This window comes from Nyctereutes procyonoides, unplaced genomic scaffold (assembly GCF_905146905.1).
Source record: "Nyctereutes procyonoides isolate TBG_1078 unplaced genomic scaffold, NYPRO_anot_genome, whole genome shotgun sequence".
Lineage (NCBI taxonomy): Eukaryota > Metazoa > Chordata > Mammalia > Carnivora > Canidae > Nyctereutes > Nyctereutes procyonoides.
The window spans coordinates 64,434,113-64,451,293 of record NW_026575051.1 but is presented as its reverse complement, the minus strand read 5'-3'; the positions used below and the strand labels follow the sequence as shown (position 1 = coordinate 64,451,293).

Below are 17,181 nucleotides of genomic sequence, written 5' to 3'. Positions count from 1 at the left end.
CACAGAGCTCTGACTCTCTTAGGGAGTCCAGAGGCTATTGCAGGTCAGCAAGCTTTATCTTTAATGATCCTTCTAGTTTTCTGCTGCCATTATAAGTCACTGAAGAGATAGGAATTATGATTATATTTTCCTGGCTATTTCTGAAAGTACTGAAATGTCACTTAGGCTTGTGACATCCTGACACTGTCATAACCAGCCATAAACTACCTTAAGTGAACTACATTTTACCAATGCTAAGCTTTAACTCACTCATCCCTAAGTATTCTACTGTACTTCTTATTCAAAACATAAAGCAGAGATTGCTCGTCAAGGCTGGTGTACAGAAACATAACATATATATTCTTAAAAGAGAAAATGTACATTCAGAGTCTTCATTAATGCCACTTGATATTCTTCTAATTATTTAAGTTATTTTGAGTTGTTTTAAAAGGAAAAATATTGACATCCTCCACCACAGATGGTGGACAGTGTGGGCATTTGAAGGGACTGTATATGAGACTACAAAGACTGAAATGGCTCTAGATATCTCCTGAGTTAAAATATTTCTTAAGGTTGCTTGACTATAGGAGACATAGCAGTTAATTTCCTGTTGGTTGTCTCTGGCCTCTTTTTTTTTTTTTTTTTAAAGATTTTATTTATTTATTCATGAGAGACACACACAGAGAGAGAGGCAGAGACACAGCACAGGGAGAAGCAGGCTCTGCAGGGAGCCCGACGTGGGACTTGATCTGGGGTCTCCAGGATCACGCCCTGGGCTGAAGGCGGCGCTAAATCGCTGGGCCACCCAGGCTGCCCCTGTCTCTGGCCTCTTAAAGAGGGGGACAAGAGAAACACACAAATACAAGGAATACTAACTATAATGATGTCATTTAGGGAGCACAAAGGAAAGTCAAGAAATGATTTGTGAAATTAGTGATATCTGAGAGAGTCCTCAAAGAAGAAGATTGTGACAGCAAAGATGGGAAGGAGAGGCTTCCTAGGCACCAGAAGTCCTAAAAAAGGAATGTAGGGCAGCCCTGGTGGTTCAGCGGTTTAGCGCCGCCTTCAGCCCAGGGCCTGATCCTGGAGACCCGGGATCGAGTCCCACGTCGGGCTCCCTGCATGGAGCCTGCTTCTCCCTCTGCCTGTGTCTCTGCCTCTCTCTCTCTCTCTCTCTCTCTCTCTCTCTCTGTGTGTGTGTGTGTGTGTGTCTCATGAATAAATAAATAAAATCTTAAAAAAAAAAGGAATGCAGATGGGCAAGTGTACTGTATTTTTTTTAAGTGTACTGTATTCAAAGAAATAAAAGTATTATCATTTGAGTCAAATGTGAAAACTATAGGGCAGTATAGGGACCAGATAGAGACAGGCAAAGAATTGCTCTGAAATAGTACATAAAACCTATCTTTAAAGAGTTTGTCTCAAACAAAAACATATACATGAATGTTCAGATAAGCAATGTTTACAATAGCCAAGAAGTAGAAACAACCCAATGTCCATACAAAGGAATATTATCCAGCAGTAAAAAAGAATGAAATATTGATACATGCTACAATATGACAAAAATATTCTGGAACTAGATAATGGTGAGGGTTGCACAACATTCTGAATGTACAATGCCCCTGAATTATACTCTTTAAAATAATTAAAATGATGAATTTTATGTTGTGTATGAATTTTACTTCAATTTGAAAAAAAAAGACTGTGGATATTTGCTTACAGAAAATGAACTTGATTCAGGTCATGGAATAGACACAGAAAAGTTTTTGAACCAGGTAATGCCATGTTCTGAAAATGTGTTTCAGGGAAATATGTCTGGCTACATCCAATAGGACAAAAGGAACAAGGAAATACTAGACAGAAGTAGGTCAGTTAAGTTTTGGGGAACCTGTTGATAAGTGCAGGAGAAAAGTACTGATCAGAGTGTTGGCAACAAGATTGGGAAGGTAAGGAGGTTAGGTGTAAAACTAATTTCAGAGAGGGGTGCTTGGCTGGCCCAGTTGGTGGAACATGTGACTCTTGATCTTGTGGTTTTGAGTTCAAGCCCTACCATGGGTGTAGACATTACTTAAAATCTTCGGGTCGGGGGAGACGTGTTTCAAAGAGAAAATGTATAGGGCCTGAAAATTGGTATGATAGAGAGAAGCTGGCGGGTGTCTACTTGGGGAGGGGCAGTCAGAGGCCAAACCCTGGATTTTGAACTTGAATTACAGGAAGAATCATGCCGTTAATAGAAACAGGAAAGTTAAGAGAGAAAATTGGTATAAATTTGGTTTTTGGCATGGTGATTTTGAGGAGTACCATCAAGGCTGGTGGCCATCACCTTGGAACCTGGCGACTGGAGGAAACAGCTTAGTTCCATTTTTAGCCCGATTTCCTTTTTCATGGCTTTTTGGCAATCTGAGTAGATTTTGTCTGTGTGTGCATTTTAAATTTCACGTCTCTTCCAGATTTGAAGAAAGCAAGGAAAAAGGTTTGCAGGGGGATGACCAAGCCTTCTGAAAAGGGAAAAATTTATTATATAGATAATAAAGCCCCTTCTCTTTTTATTTTTTAAAGATGTCGTTTATTTATTTTGAGAGAGAGCTGTACAAGTGGAGTGAGGGGCAGAGGGAGAGAGAATCTCAAGCAGACTCCACACTGAGCATGGAGCCCAACACGGGGCTCAATCCCACAAACATGAGATCATGACCTGAGCTGAAATCAGAAGTCAGACATTTAATAGATTGAGCTGCGCAGGTGCCCCTACCCTCCTCTTTCTTTTAATTGAACACCATACCCTTCTGTGCACCTGTCTGTTGCTTCCTTTTTTCCCAGTTAACCAAAGGGAGAGAATACAAAAAAGCTAATCCTTGAACATTCACATTTCCCTCCAAAGATTAGCCTTCCTAGCTGAAAGAGATGGTAGCATCAGGTTCCCAAGAAGTCCAATTCTGAATGGTGTTGGCTTCCTTGCTGATGCCTTCTGTGTTGTTTTATTAATAGGCAAGAATGATCAGGATCACAAAGAAGAGGCCTGCCCTGTTCCTGTCTATTCTGATACCTTTTCCACTTCGTAACTGGAAAGCTGGATTGATACAAGTCCTGCTTCTCCTACCAAACCAAAATTCGAGTGCATCCACTTTGGAACTAACAGATCTAATAGATTTCTGATTTGTAAGCTTTTTAAATCCTCATACACTCTACCCAAATCATTCTAGGATGAGAAGGGAGGTTCTCCTCTTCCTTCCCCAGTAAACCTTCTCATGTATAAACTAAACTCCACCTCTTCATACCAATACAAATGCACAGAGAATTTATTTCCAGTAAGACCTGTCTTCTCTAGAGGAGCCAGTGATATTCCTGCAAAAGACCTTTAAACTGTTGTCATTTTTGCAGCCACCAAGGTAATCTTTTATTCAAACAAGGATTATTAATGGATGATAGATTAAGACAATTGGATGAAGGGGGTTAGAAGGGAACCAAATATTCACATGGCCTCAAAGCACCCCACAGATTACTTATTAAATACAAAGGGAAGCAGTGAATAAACTTAGTTTCACCAATAATGAAACAAACTGATATTGTATGACTCCTGATGTAATGGAGAAGTAAAGAGCAGCATTTATTTATTGCCCCACCACCACCAAAAAAAAGTTTTAATTGTAATCTAATCATGGGATCATGGGGAAACAATCTGACAAATCCAGGATAAGGGACATTCTCCAGGGCAATTGACCTGTACTCTTAAAAAATGCCGGTATGAAAGACAGAAAAGGAGTTGTGTAGGGACTCTTGTAGATTAGAAGAGATTTAAAAGCCATGACACCCAGAGAGAATGTATGGTTTCTAATTTGATCTTGGATTGGGATAAAAACAGCTCTGAATGACACTATTGATTGAACTGGAAACATTTGAGTATGGATTTCTTAAACATCATAGGGAGTGTTAAACCCGGATGTGATAATGGGTTTGTGGTTATATAGAAGAACATCCTAGTTCTTAGGAGATAAATGCTGAAGTATGAGGGGATGAGACATGATGTCTACAACTTATTCTCAGGTAGTCAACAAATCATCATCCAAAAAAAAGCAAAGATGCCAAAATATTAGCAACTGATTAATGTAGGTGGAGGGCAAATGGGTGGTCGTAGTGTTCTTTCTACTAAAAAGTTTTAGGAGAAAGGTAATTTTCCTTGGAATTTTAAAGAGAGAATTTTTAAAAATGACTATTATCCCCAAATATAGCTGCTAGCATTTGGGAAGAATAACATGATAAGTAGAGATGATCAGTGTTAACAATTTCTGGACTCCCTGCTGTGGAATATTAGTTTTCTATTTTTAGAAAAAGGTTTCTCCATATCTGACTTTCAAGTCCAGATAACATAGTTGAAAATTGGAAATAGTTCATTTATGTCATCTAATCCTTCCTTGTTACCTGACTTATAAGAAAGCATTTGTTTCTTAAAGTAAAAGACCACATTGTACATCCCTTACTTACCAACAGGGAATCTATCTGCCTTTGGTCTGCAGACACTGGTATATAAACCTTTGGAATTAATCCCTCTGTGCATCCTCTCACTCAGAATGCTGGCTTTTTTTTTTTTTTTTTTTTTTTTTTGCTTTTGTACAGAATATTGTTTTACAGTGCTCACTATAGCTGTCTAAGGAGGCCTCTAGTGTCATGAGCACTGGCACACTGTCCACTGTCTTGTCTATTTTCACTTTTTTTTTTTTTTTTAAGATAAAACAAGGTTCAAACCACACATTCTCTGTGAACTGCTAAAGACTGGGAAAAATTACTTTCTTTTCTCATGACCTGGATTGACAAGAAGCATACCTACAGGAGGCAAAAAGATGAGTGAATCCCTTTTAAAGACCCTAGTAATGAAGCCCTCAGGGAATTGCCGTGTGTGGTAGATTTTACAGTGGCTTCTGGAGATGAACAGTGTGGCAGGAAGAGGTTCAGGACTGCTGGCTGTTGAAATACAGTCTGGATTTATTTTATATCAGCCTATTTTGGGCCCCAGTGAGAAAGTTATTTTAATAATATCTTGCTCGGCTAGAAATATACATGATAAGTGGCAGATGTCAGAAAAAGAGGGGAAAGTTATAGCACTCCATTCTCCTTGAGACTTAAGGAGTTTATATAGTTGTTTAGCCTTTGAAGCAAACACTAGCGCCCACAGAAGCATAAATGGAAAAAGACTTTAGACGTGGTCCAGACCAGTGATCTTCAAATGAGTCACAAACTCGGGGCTAGGGTACTGAGGCTCTGCATTTTTAACAAACTATCCAGATGATTCTGATAGCTAGTCCAGCATTTGGGAGCATAAGGTCTAGTCCGGTAGTCTTATTTTACAGATAAGAAAATGAAGATGCACATAAAAGTTTTAAAGTTATTGGAGGTATTAATGTATTACGGGCTAGAAACCATATTTTCTGATTGATACCCAGCATATCACATCTTCCCACGAGGTTTTTCTGGAGTGGTCACCATCAAGATATTATTAGGTCACTCACTTTCCTCCATACACAAGGCACACTTAGCATCCTAAGCCTTGGGTGTGGCTCTTAAAATGTCCTGAGGTTTCTGTTCCGGGCTCTCTTCACTTTAACACACTACTTTCAAGGTTGAGGCACTTAATTACTACACTAACCTGCTGCAACTATGGGAAGGCTACTAGATCACTCTTCTCTGTTCTATCCTTTTGTTGTTCGATTTTCATGAATTCTTCCAATATGTATCCCATAGATTTCCCTCCCTAGCCTACTTATAAACAGAAGTTGGGCAGTAAAGTGAAAATATGGTATTGTTCAATACAGGTAAAAATTATTTGTCAAGGGGGCACCTGGGTGACTGACTCAGTGGTTGAGCATCTGCCTTTGGCTTGGGTCGTGATCCCGGGGTCCTGGAATCGAGTCCCACATCAGGCTCCCAGTGGGGAGCCTGCTTCTCCCTCTGCCTGTGTCTCTGCCTCTCTCTGTGTGTCTCTCATGAATAAATAAAATCTTTTAAAAAAAATGATTTGTCGAACATCAGCTAATGGTTCCAAATTAACTAAATCCTGGTTTCCTGAATAGACAGTACATAACCAACACATATAAAAAACAAGCATTTATCCATCTATGCATTCATTCACCGGCTATTATTGACCATGTGCTCCATATTTGGACAAGGAATACACTTGTGAGCAGGAGAGAAAATTGTTGTACTGTCATAGAGCTTAAGGCCTAGAGGGAATTTGTAAGTGAAGCCTATGTAAATAAACAAGACTGTGCAATCCCTAGAGTACAAGCTCCATGAGGACAGAGATTTTTATCTGTTCTATTCATGGCTCTGTCTCCAGTACATTTGAGGTACCTAATGCACAGTACACAGTAGATATCTAGTGAACAACGAGTCATCTGATAAAAGAGTAATTATGGGTCCTCCCAAATTAACTGTTTTACAAAAAGAAATAGAATAGGTAATGTTTAATGAGAAATAGAGGGGATTAAATCATCATTTCCATCGGTTTCTAATGTACTGTATTTTTTAATGTGCTATATTTTTATAAGCTCTAAAGCCTTTTGTAAAAAATATTTTGTATCAGAATGTGTACTTTCTTAAGGCATGTATATGACCTCTGTAGATATTAACACACATAGCAGCTGGAAATACATTTATATTATATACCTATAAAGATTTAAGTATTTATATTATTTGTTTTACAAAATAACTGAGACTTTTATGTACAAGCTAAAGCAGTCAAGGATGAAATGGTTCCACAGAACCAAGGATGTTTGTTGTGATAAAATAAAAAGGACATTCAGGTGGGCTGTGTATCAACAGCTATAATCTGTTCAGGTTGTAAGGGCTGTGGTAATAGTGCCGTCATTTTATGTAGGCTTCTAATCTCTCAGCTTTTCAAAACATGTAAGAGCTGATATTGAATGGATGTGGATTATGTACATAGTGTTTCTTTGCCATCGTCCCCAGCAAAGTATATCTCTACTGGGTGAAAGGGTGGTAACCAAGCTAGCAATACAAAATAAAAGAGGGAGTTTGAAAATAGCTCAAAATAATAGAATTCTCTAAGATAGATAATTTATAACCAAAATAGGGGGAAAATTGTTTTACAAAAAGGTCTGATAGGACCACTCTAATGATCTTATCTATGAGCAGCAGTACATTCACTCTTCCTACCTGAAGAAACGACTGTTGATTTTTTTTTTTATGAGACAAACTGGAAAGTGGCTCAATACCTCCAAAGGGAAAAGTCTACCCTAAGTCATTGTAAATTAGATCATTTCTCCCTCTCTCCTTACCTTGCAATCTCAAGATACAGAAGCTCTTCAACTTCCAAACTTTCTTTTTTTTTTAATTTTTTTTAATTTTTATTTATTTATGATAGTCACACACAGAGAGAGAGAGAGAGAGAGAGAGGCAGAGACACAGGCAGAGGGAGAAGCAGGCTCCATGCACCGGGAGCCCGAAGTGGGATTCGATCCCAGGTCTCCAGGATCGCGCCCTGGGCCAAAGGCAGGCGCCAAACCGCTGCGCCACCCAGGGATCCCAACTTCCAAACTTTCAACAAATACCTCTTTCAACACTTTTACATACCTTTTGTGTTAAACACTGAAGGTTAAGAATGTCAAAAGATGCAGAATGATGAGCTGGTTAGAATAGGAACAAAATTGGGACACCTGGGTGAGTAAGTGGTTGAGCGGCTGCCTTTGGCTCAGGGTGTGATCCCGGGGTCCTGGGACCCAGTTCCACATCAGGCTCCCCAGAGGGAGCCTGCTTCTCCCTATGTCTGCTTCTCTCTGTGTCTCTCGTGAATAAATGAATAAAATATTTTTAAAATAAAGAACAGTAACAAAATTGAAAGTAGTAAGGAAATGGCAAATTTGTTGCAGGCATGTGTTGGTTGACAGTAGGAACAGTTCTCTAGAGCTCCCAGTTTGTGCATCATTTGAAAAGTGCTGTGTTTGAGCAATCCATACTAATCAGCAAGAGGCAAGGAAAAGGATAAACAATTGAAAAGGTGGAATGCTTGTGACCACAGGATCAGCCTCAATGTCAGATATCTCTTAGCCTAAAATGAATTCAAGAGACAGCTGGGAGTTTGAGAACCTAGACTAAGCAAATTGTGAAATGCTATTGCTGATATTTTGGTCACAAGCCATGGATTATTCCTTGGATCAAGGCCAGTTCATATTTGTCCACTAACAGAGTTTAGTAGCTAGCTCATGAGTGCACTGTACAGATGTGCTCAAGGCGTCCCTACAAACTGCAGATTATTACGATAAAGAGGCATTTTCAGTGTAGACAAAACTATATGGGGAGATGTCCACAGACACACATACAAAGAAATATAAAATATCTGAGCAGAGAGAAGAATAAGCCTAATGGAGCGCCTGGGTGGCTCAGTTGGTTAAGCATCTGCCTTCAGCTCAAGTCATGATCCCAACAGGGTCCTGGGATCAAGCCCTGCATTGGGCTCCATGCTCAGCAGGAGCAGCCTGCTTCACCCTCTCCCTGCTTGTGCTCTCTCTGGTTATCTCTTTCTCTCTCTCAAATAAATAAAAAATAATCTTTTTTAAAAAAGAGAGAAGAAACTTAGTTTTTAAATTTCTGCAAGAACTAACTCATATTACTTATGGTATAATGCATCTCAGGACTAAGATCAAAATTTTCTTGGTTCACTGAAAATCTAGATTCCCCAAAAAATTTGAAGAGCAGATTGAAAACCCCAAATTCTTTGATATAATGCATTGGTTGCAGAAACTTTTTGTTTCATAGAAAACATTCAAGTCACAATTTTAAGCTAAAGTGGTTAGTGATGGGGATCCCTGGGTGGCGCAGCGGTTTGGCGTCTGCCTTTGGCCCAGGGCGCAATCCTGGAGACCCGGGATCGAATCCCATGTCAGGCTCCCTATATGGAGCCTGCTTCTCCCTCTGCCTGTGTCTCTGCCTCTCTCTCTCTCTCTCTCTCTCTCTCTCTCTGACTATCATGAATAAATAAATAAAATCTTTAAAAAAAAACAAAAAACAAAATCTTTAAAAAAAAAAAAAAAAGAGTGGTTAGTGATGTTGCCAATGGCTATACATGACCAGTGTCTTCTTCAAAGTTGCTTACTATGAAAACAAGAAAAACAAAATGCAGGCATCTTTGTATACGTTTTTTTTTTGTTTTGTTTGTTTTTTTTTTTTTTTTTTTAAGGATCATCAAGAAGCAGGAAGAGTCAGGACCAATGTTATATAAAAATCTTCTGGGCAGCCCTGGTGGCTAAGTGGTTTAGTGCCACCTTCAGCCCAGGGTGTGATCCTGGAGACACGGGGTTGAGTCCCATGTCAGGCTCCCTGCATGGAGTCTGTTTCTGTCTCTGCCTCTCTCTCTCTCTCTGTCTCTCATAAATAAATAAAATCTTAAAAAAAAAAATCTTCTTTTCTCTCACTGAAGTAATCTGCCCACCTTCATTAGCTATAAAGTGTCATTTTTTACTCAGGAACAAAATGGTCTCAAGACCTAACCTATTTGCAAATTGAATGTGTGCAGAGACATAGCAGGAGTTATATTCTGAAGTCTACAAAATGAGCTAACATACCAACAAAGATTAATACATTGGTTGTCTATCACTGTAGGACTTTAATATATATTTGAGTATATGTGTTAATTTTAAAAACTAAAAATATTTTTAAAATAAAGCCTGACCCCATATAGGATATGTCTTTTTTTAAAAGATTCATTTTATTTTAGAAAGCATGAAGGGGAGGGACAGAAGGAGAGGGAGAGAAAGAATCCCAAGCCAACTCCCGGCTGAGCATAGAGCCCCACGCAGGGTTCAGTCCCACAGCTCTAAGATCATGACCTGAGCCAAAGTCAAGAGTCAGATGATTAACTTACTGAGCCACCCAGAAACCCCTAGTATGTTTTTTTCAATTGCACCTTTCTTCTCTATCAATCATGGTAGTGGGGGTGGGGGTGGAGATGGGAGTCTTTCAATATAAAACAACATAATAAAAATTATGCCAAAGGAAGTGGGGGAGAAACTGGCCCCACAGATTACTTACAGATTATACAGGAAGAAACATGTCATTACAGGGGACCATCTGATAGTCACCACCTTAACCAAGTGATCAAATTTATAGCATTACTAAGAGTGGGACAGCCTGACATTTTGTGCCTCCTGAATTGCTACAATATAAAGTACATAATATTCTCTATAAAATACTCATGACAGAAATGTTTCAGCAAGCTTTTCAGACCCAACTTTCAGTTTGCAAGCAAAACAAGGACAAAGTTAAATAACGTACTGGAGAAATAATATGACAAACCCAAAAAGTCCATGATTTTCGGGGTGCCTGAGTGACTCAGCCAGTGGAATGTGCAACTCTTGATCTTGGGATTGTGGGTTCTAGCCTCACATTGGGTGTAAAGATTACTTAAGGGGCAGCCCTGGTGACTCAGCGGTTTAGCACCGCCTTCAGCCAAGGGTATGATCTGGAGACCAAGGATCGGGATCCCTGGGAGGCGCAGCGGTTTGGCGCCTGCCTTTGGCCCAGGGCGTGATCCTGGAGACCCGGGATCGAATCCCACGTCGGGTTCCCGGTGCATGGAGCCTGCTTCTCCCTCTGCCTGTGTCTCTGCCTCTCTTTCTGTGTCTCTCGTGAATAAATAAACAAAATATTAAAAAAAATAAAGATTACTTAAAAATAAAATCTAAAAAAAAGTGATTTTTCATGAAAAAAGTCCATGGTTTTTATTTTCACTTTTTTTAAAGATTTTATTTATTCATGAGAGACAGAGAGAGAGAGAGAGAGAGAGAGGTAGAGACACAGGCAGAGACAGAAGCAGGATCCATGCAGGGAGCCCAATGTGGGACTCGATCCCAGGTCTCCAGGATCAGGCCCTGGGCTGAAGGCGGTGATGAGCCACCTGGGCTGCCCTTTAATTTCACTTCTTGAGAAATGGGGAGGATCTAGATTTAAAAGACTAACCAGAGATAATCGAAATCATATGTAACGTGTAAATCATGATTAATTCTGGTTGGGGTGGGGGAAGCTATAAAAGATATTCTTGGGACAATAGAGGAAATTTGAATATGGATTATATGTTAGATAATATGGAATTATTGTTAGTTTTTAACATTTGATAGCAGTCATGTGGTTATGTATGAGACATCCTATGCTTACTAGACGTGTGGTGACACATGGTGGAGTGAAGAGTCATGATGTCGGCCACTGTCCTCTCTAGAGGGTGTATATACCTGTGCTCACTATACTATTCTTTCAACATCTCAATGTGTTTAAGTGTTCTATGTATATAGTTGTATATGAAGACGAATAGAGAGATACATGGTAGGGGACCAAGGGAGAGAGTGTTGACCTTTATTCATGGAGAAGTAAAAGTTATAGAAGCACTAGATAATTTTTAAAGAACTAACAAATTAAATTCCCTCCCTTTCTATTTTAGGCTCAAGAGAAGGGAAGATTAGACTATGCTAAGGTAAGTAGATTTTATACATACTATACAGTTTTAGACATTTGTTTGGTGTGTGGTTTATGTTTCTGTGTGAAAGGTCAAAAGATAATCATCCCATTAAAGTTGAGGGGCATTCCCTGTTAAGTAGCAGGCAGGAGCAGGTAAGGGTACTTACCGAGTGCTTACTTCATTCCAGACACTGTTAGGTGTTGAGACTACAACATTAAGCCTTTAGGAAGCCAAAAGGAAGCATTTCCTTTTGGGACGTTTACAATCCAGGGTGGGAGGTAGATAACTAATAACAACTAAATGGACACATCATATAATGTCCTGTGGTGGTAAGTGCTATGAAGATGAATAAACTGGGTAAGATCACTCACTATTGCTAGAAAGAAGCCTTTGGCATCTTTGGCTTTTAGCACCACTGGATAATATGTGAGAAGCACCACACAGAGCAGACTTAGACTCCTAAACATAGTAGTTTTCGCATCCTTTCTGGAGCTTTTGAAAGCACACATGCCTGGGTGCAGCTTCACACCCTCTTTCACCGAGATCAAAATCCCCTGGTGGGGAGAGCAGGGCAGGGGCAGGGTGGAAGTATTTGAAAAAAAGGCTCCACAGATCGTTCCGACACACAGCCACGTTTAAAAACTGCTGTGGGAGTTCAGATTTCAGTGCACCAATGCAAGCCTCCAAACACGGTCGGGTCACATTCTGTTTTCCCCTCAGGGACAAATGGAACATTTTAGCAGGTGTGCGGGATGCATACAGCTGCTTGGCTAAAGGAACATGCTAACCATCTGGTTTATGCAACAATCAGGAATATCCAGTGTAGGAGCACACCTGCACTCCAGAGACAGGGAGGAAGAAATACAAGCTGTATGGGCTCTGCTCACACTGGGACAGCTGAAACCCACAGTGGTGCCTCGGGGCTGATCCGGAACCTTGTGCTCTCCTGACAGTTGTGAGCTGCATACCCATGGCTCCGTGCCTTTCCTCTCATTTCCTTGACTGAGGTGCAGTTCCTCCTTTTCTGTCTCACAAACTTCTGCTACCTTTAAGAAAAGCTACATAAGAGCACCTCTTAACTGAGGACTTCCATATGTCTGCTTGAGCCTTATGTACCCAAACTCAGGCTGCGGACATATCCCCTTGGGTCTCCCACAGACAAGGAAGCTCAATGCATCTTGAATTGAACTCCCCATCTTGCCTGACATCTCTGGTCCTTTTTTTTTTTTTTTCCTTAAATAGTTTTAAGGGTTTTTTTTTAAAGATTTTATTTATTTATTCATGAGAGACCCAGAGAGAGAGAGAGGCAGAGACACAGGCAGAGAGAGAAGCAGGCTCCATGCAGAGAGCCCAACATGGGACTCGATCCCAAGTCTCCAGGATCACACCCTGGGCTGAAGGCAGTGCTAAATCCTGGGCCACCGGGGCTGCCCTTAAGTTTTATTTAAGTAATCTCTACACCCAATGTGGGGTTCGAACACATGACCCCAAGATCAAAAATCACATGCTTATCTAACTGAGCCAGTCAGGAACCCCTAAATAGACCTTACTTTTTAGAGAAGTTTCAGGTTCACAGCAAAATTGGGCAAAAAGTGTCAAAAGAGTTACATATCCCCCCTGACCCTACATTCACACAGCCTTCCCTACTATCAACAATCTGCAGGAGATGGGGATCCCTGAGTGGCTCAGCAGTTTAGTGCCTGCCTTTGGCCCAGGGCATGATCCTGGAGTCGTGGGATCAAGTCCCTCACTGGGCTCCCTGCGTGGAGCCTGCTTCTCCCTCTGCCTGTGTCTCTGCCTCTCTCTCTCTCTCTCTCTCTCTCTCTCTCTCTGTCTCTCATGAATAAATAAATAAAATATTTTTTTAAAAATCTGCAGGAGAGTAATGTGTTTGTTACAGTGAAATTACATCGACATATCATTACCCAAAGCCCATGGTTTATGTCAGTGTCCACTCATGTTGTATCTCTGGTCCTTTTAACTTATTCTGTCTTCTGATGTTGGCAGTGTCATCCCACCAGTTAACCATGTGGGAAACTTAGAAGTCACCCTTGACTCCTCCTACTCCCTCACCTCTAGAATGATTCTTTGCCAAGTCACACCATTTTTGTATCCTACATTTCCTTCCATTCAACCCCTTCTCTTGACTTCTCTCTTCCATTACTTACATTGAGTTTCTTCACCTGACCACTGCAAAGCCTACTGACTGGTCTCCCTGACTCTCTCTTGTCACCCCAAGTCCATTGCCAACATTCAGGTATGTCTACCTGAATCATAAACCTGATAGTTTAACCTCCAGCTTAAAACTCTTCATTGGTTCATGTCGTCTGTAAGGCTGACTCAAACCTTGTTGGATGATTTCACCGCCTAGAGGGACTCTCCAGTGCCATCTCTTCCTACCCTGTGTTTCAGCAGCACCAGATCACACAAAACATACTGTTTCTGTTTTCCATGCCTTCACACTTTGCTTGAAATGCCCCTCCCCCTTTTTCAGCTACCATGTTCTTTCTGGAAGGCTTCTGTTAAGATCATCTCCTACAGGTAGTCTTGCCTGGTTCTCCAGCCTGGAGGAAGGGCTTGCCTTCATTCTTTTTTTTCTTTTTTTTTTTTTTTTTTAAGATTTATTTATTCATGAGAGACAGAGAGAGAAAGGGGCAGAGACATAGGTAGAGAGAGAAGCAGGCTCCTCATAGGAAGCCCCATGTGGGACTCAATCCTGGATCCTGGGATCAGGACCTGAGCCAAAGGCAGATGCTCAACCAATGAGCCACCCAGGCATCCCTCCTTCATTCTTTAATACAGTGTGCAGCTCTCACAGTCATTGTACTTACTCTGTAATATTATAATGCCCCACTGATGAGACAGACTATACACTGTGAGCTCTTCGAGGGCAGGGGCAATGTCTTGTCTTTGTATACTTGGTGCTAGCACAGCACTTGGCACATGGTAAATGGTGAGTGAGTGAATGAGGGAGAGAGGAAGGGAGTGGATGAGTGTAGAAAATAGAGTAAGAAATGAGTAAGGAAATAGAAGACACATGAAGTTAGTTTCAGGAGAAAATCTGGTATAGGGTTTTTAATCTCAAATCAGAGAGGTAAGATGCTTTTGACACGCTGCAAGTATCAACAGGGTTAAGAAGATTGTTTGGGGAGGTTGTAATATAGTAGCTTGGAGATAAAGGCTGGGATTTCACCATGTGATAGTAAAGGAAAGCTAACAAAAAAGTAAGGGAAAACAACACGATTTGGCATTAGAGCGACTACTGACCCATCATTGATGCTTATTTATGACTCAGAGAACTCCTTCAGGGTCTTTTATTGCAGAGACACATGACAGTTGAAGAGGTTAAAAGAAAGGAAAAAATGTGATGCACAGATAGAACACCCCAGGACGAAGCCGTGGCTCTGCCGCCAACTCATTGCAGAATCTAGTATCACTTAACCTCCTGGTCTTCCTTCAGTTTCCTTCCTATAAAGTGAGCAATTTAGAACAGTGCTAATCAGTTCTTCGGGTTCATTCCACATTCGAGAGAAGACATTCTTCTTGGGGGGTGGAGGGCATTCTTATGGTGTATTCCTGAGGTTTAGATTCAGTCCTTCATCCACTTTATCCACCCAGCCACTATGTATCACATATGTATGCACATATGTGCAAGGCTCTGTGCACATGTGCGTGCCACTGTAAGCAAGACCAATGTAAGCTTTCCTTGACTCACACCTCTCTGAAGTAGCCACTTTTCCTTTGTTGTGTTTTTTTTTTTCTTCTTGACATTTATAGTAATCTAAAATTATCATTTTCGGGACACCTAGGTGGCTCAGTGGTTGAGCTTCTGCCTTTGGCTCAGGTCATGATCCCAGGGACCTGGGATCAAGTCCCACATCGGGCTCCCCACAGGGAGCCTGCTTCTCCCTCTGCCTGTGTCTCTGCCTCTGTGTGTGTGTGTGTGTCTCTCATGAATAAATAAATAAAATCTTTAAAATAAAATAATAAAATTATCATTTTCATTTAGTCACTTCTGTTTTTTTTCTCTTCCACTGTACCGTAAGAGCTCTGAAGGCAGAGCCTCATTCATGGTGGCATCATCAGTATCCAGCATGGGCTTTGATGTAGGAGGGTTTGGCAACTGCACGTGAGTTGCATTAGTACTATTCTAGAAGTGTGGGAGGTTCTGGGAGGTCTAGAATGGATGATTATAGACTACAGTGAACCATTTTTTTTTTTTTATAATGATAGTCACAGAGAGAGAGAGGCAGAGACACAGGCAGAGGGAGAAGCAGGCTCCATGCACCGGGAGCCTGATGTGGGATTCGATCCCGGGTCTCCAGGATCGCGCCCTGGGCCAAAGGCAGGCGCCAAACCGCTGTGCCACCCAGGGATCCCACAGTGAACCATTTTAAGAACATATTGACTACGGACACCTGGGTGGCTCGGTGGTTGAGCGCCTGCCTTCAGCTCAGGGTGTGACCTGGGAGGCCTGGGATCGAGTCCCACATCGGGCTCCCTATATGGAGCCTGCTTCTCTTTCTGCCTATGTCTCTGCCTGTGTGTGTGTGTGTGTGTGTGTCTGTGTGTCTGTGTGTGTCTATGTGTCTCATGGGTAGATAAGTAAATCCTTAAAAATATATGTGTGTGTATATATATATAGAGAGAGAGAGACTATATAACTATAGTCTATAGACTATATAACACAATCCGTCTTAATGTTCAGTAGCCCTAAGTTTGCCTTCCCAAGTGCCTAGTGACAATATTTCCCCTGCCTGGAAACGGAACCCCACCATTCTGGAATATGTGGTACGATTCTGACATTTAAGGGCCATCACTTGACATTTAAGGGCCATAGACTTATCATCCTTACACAGACCTAAACCCGAGTAACATGGGAAAAAAAGATTATATCAGTCTCTGCCAGGTACAGGAGAGATCTGCAGGGTGCAGTTTATATACTGTCTCTTAAGCAGTGCTGTGGGCCTGTAGCAGTAACGAGTATCATGACCCACGGTCTGTTCATCTCCGTTTTGCATGAACATGTTGCTCTGCTGACTGATGCAGGCACCACGCTTAGCAGCTTAGGACTGTCCTTGTGGGTTTATCTGTAAAACTACATTTGAAAAACTCGGCAGCCATTTCTGGAGACCATCGTGAAATTTATTTATCGCTGGAAATTTTGTTGTTTCCAAGTGGTATTTACCCAAAAGCCAGATTGTACCTGAAAAATCAGATTCTGAGGACCATCGCAAATTATTTTGGCTGTGTGCTCTGTGGCCTCACATGCCGCCTCCCAAATTCCATCAGCCTCAGAGTGGTGAGGAAGGGGTGGAAGGAAGAGCTGGTCATTTCAAAATCAGTCTCAGCTGGATCTTAAGACCATCACATTCAGCAAAACAGTGGCCTGTGCTCAAACACTCAGATGAGAAATTGAATTATCTTTTAATTGAGTTCCTGTTGCGATAGAGTCTGGATATGAATGCTTTACACCGCTAGAGCGCCTTTCATCTTAAGATATCAAAGCACTCGACGACTATTAATTCATTAGTCTCTCCCACCCCTGTCAGGTGGCCGACACAGTCATGGGAGCCACTCTACCTATTGCTGAAACTCATGCACCTGGCTGGAGTCTGGGCAAGGATGGGAGCTGTGTAACCAACTGTAAGGCCATTCTACCCAGTAGCTCCTAAAATAGAAAAACAAGGAGCATCTTAGCCAAGTTAAAACTGCAGAAGTTTTAGGAGATGGAATATAATTAC

The 17,181-nt window shown here is 41.3% G+C and overlaps 1 protein-coding gene across 4 annotated transcripts in view; it reads left to right on the top strand.

Moving 5' to 3' along the window:
- The window catches only part of PDSS2 (decaprenyl diphosphate synthase subunit 2), a 253,994-nt gene that overhangs the window by 211,413 nt on the left and 25,400 nt on the right, over positions 1–17,181 (top strand). For all 4 annotated transcript variants that reach the window (XR_008665127.1, XM_055330701.1, XM_055330700.1 and 1 more), the window contains exon 7: positions 11,420–11,452. Coding sequence is in view for 3 of the 4 variants with exons in the window: in XM_055330701.1 (XP_055186676.1) it covers positions 11,420–11,452 (33 nt within the window). In the remaining variant the exon portion in view is untranslated. The remainder of the gene's footprint in view (positions 1–11,419; positions 11,453–17,181) is intronic.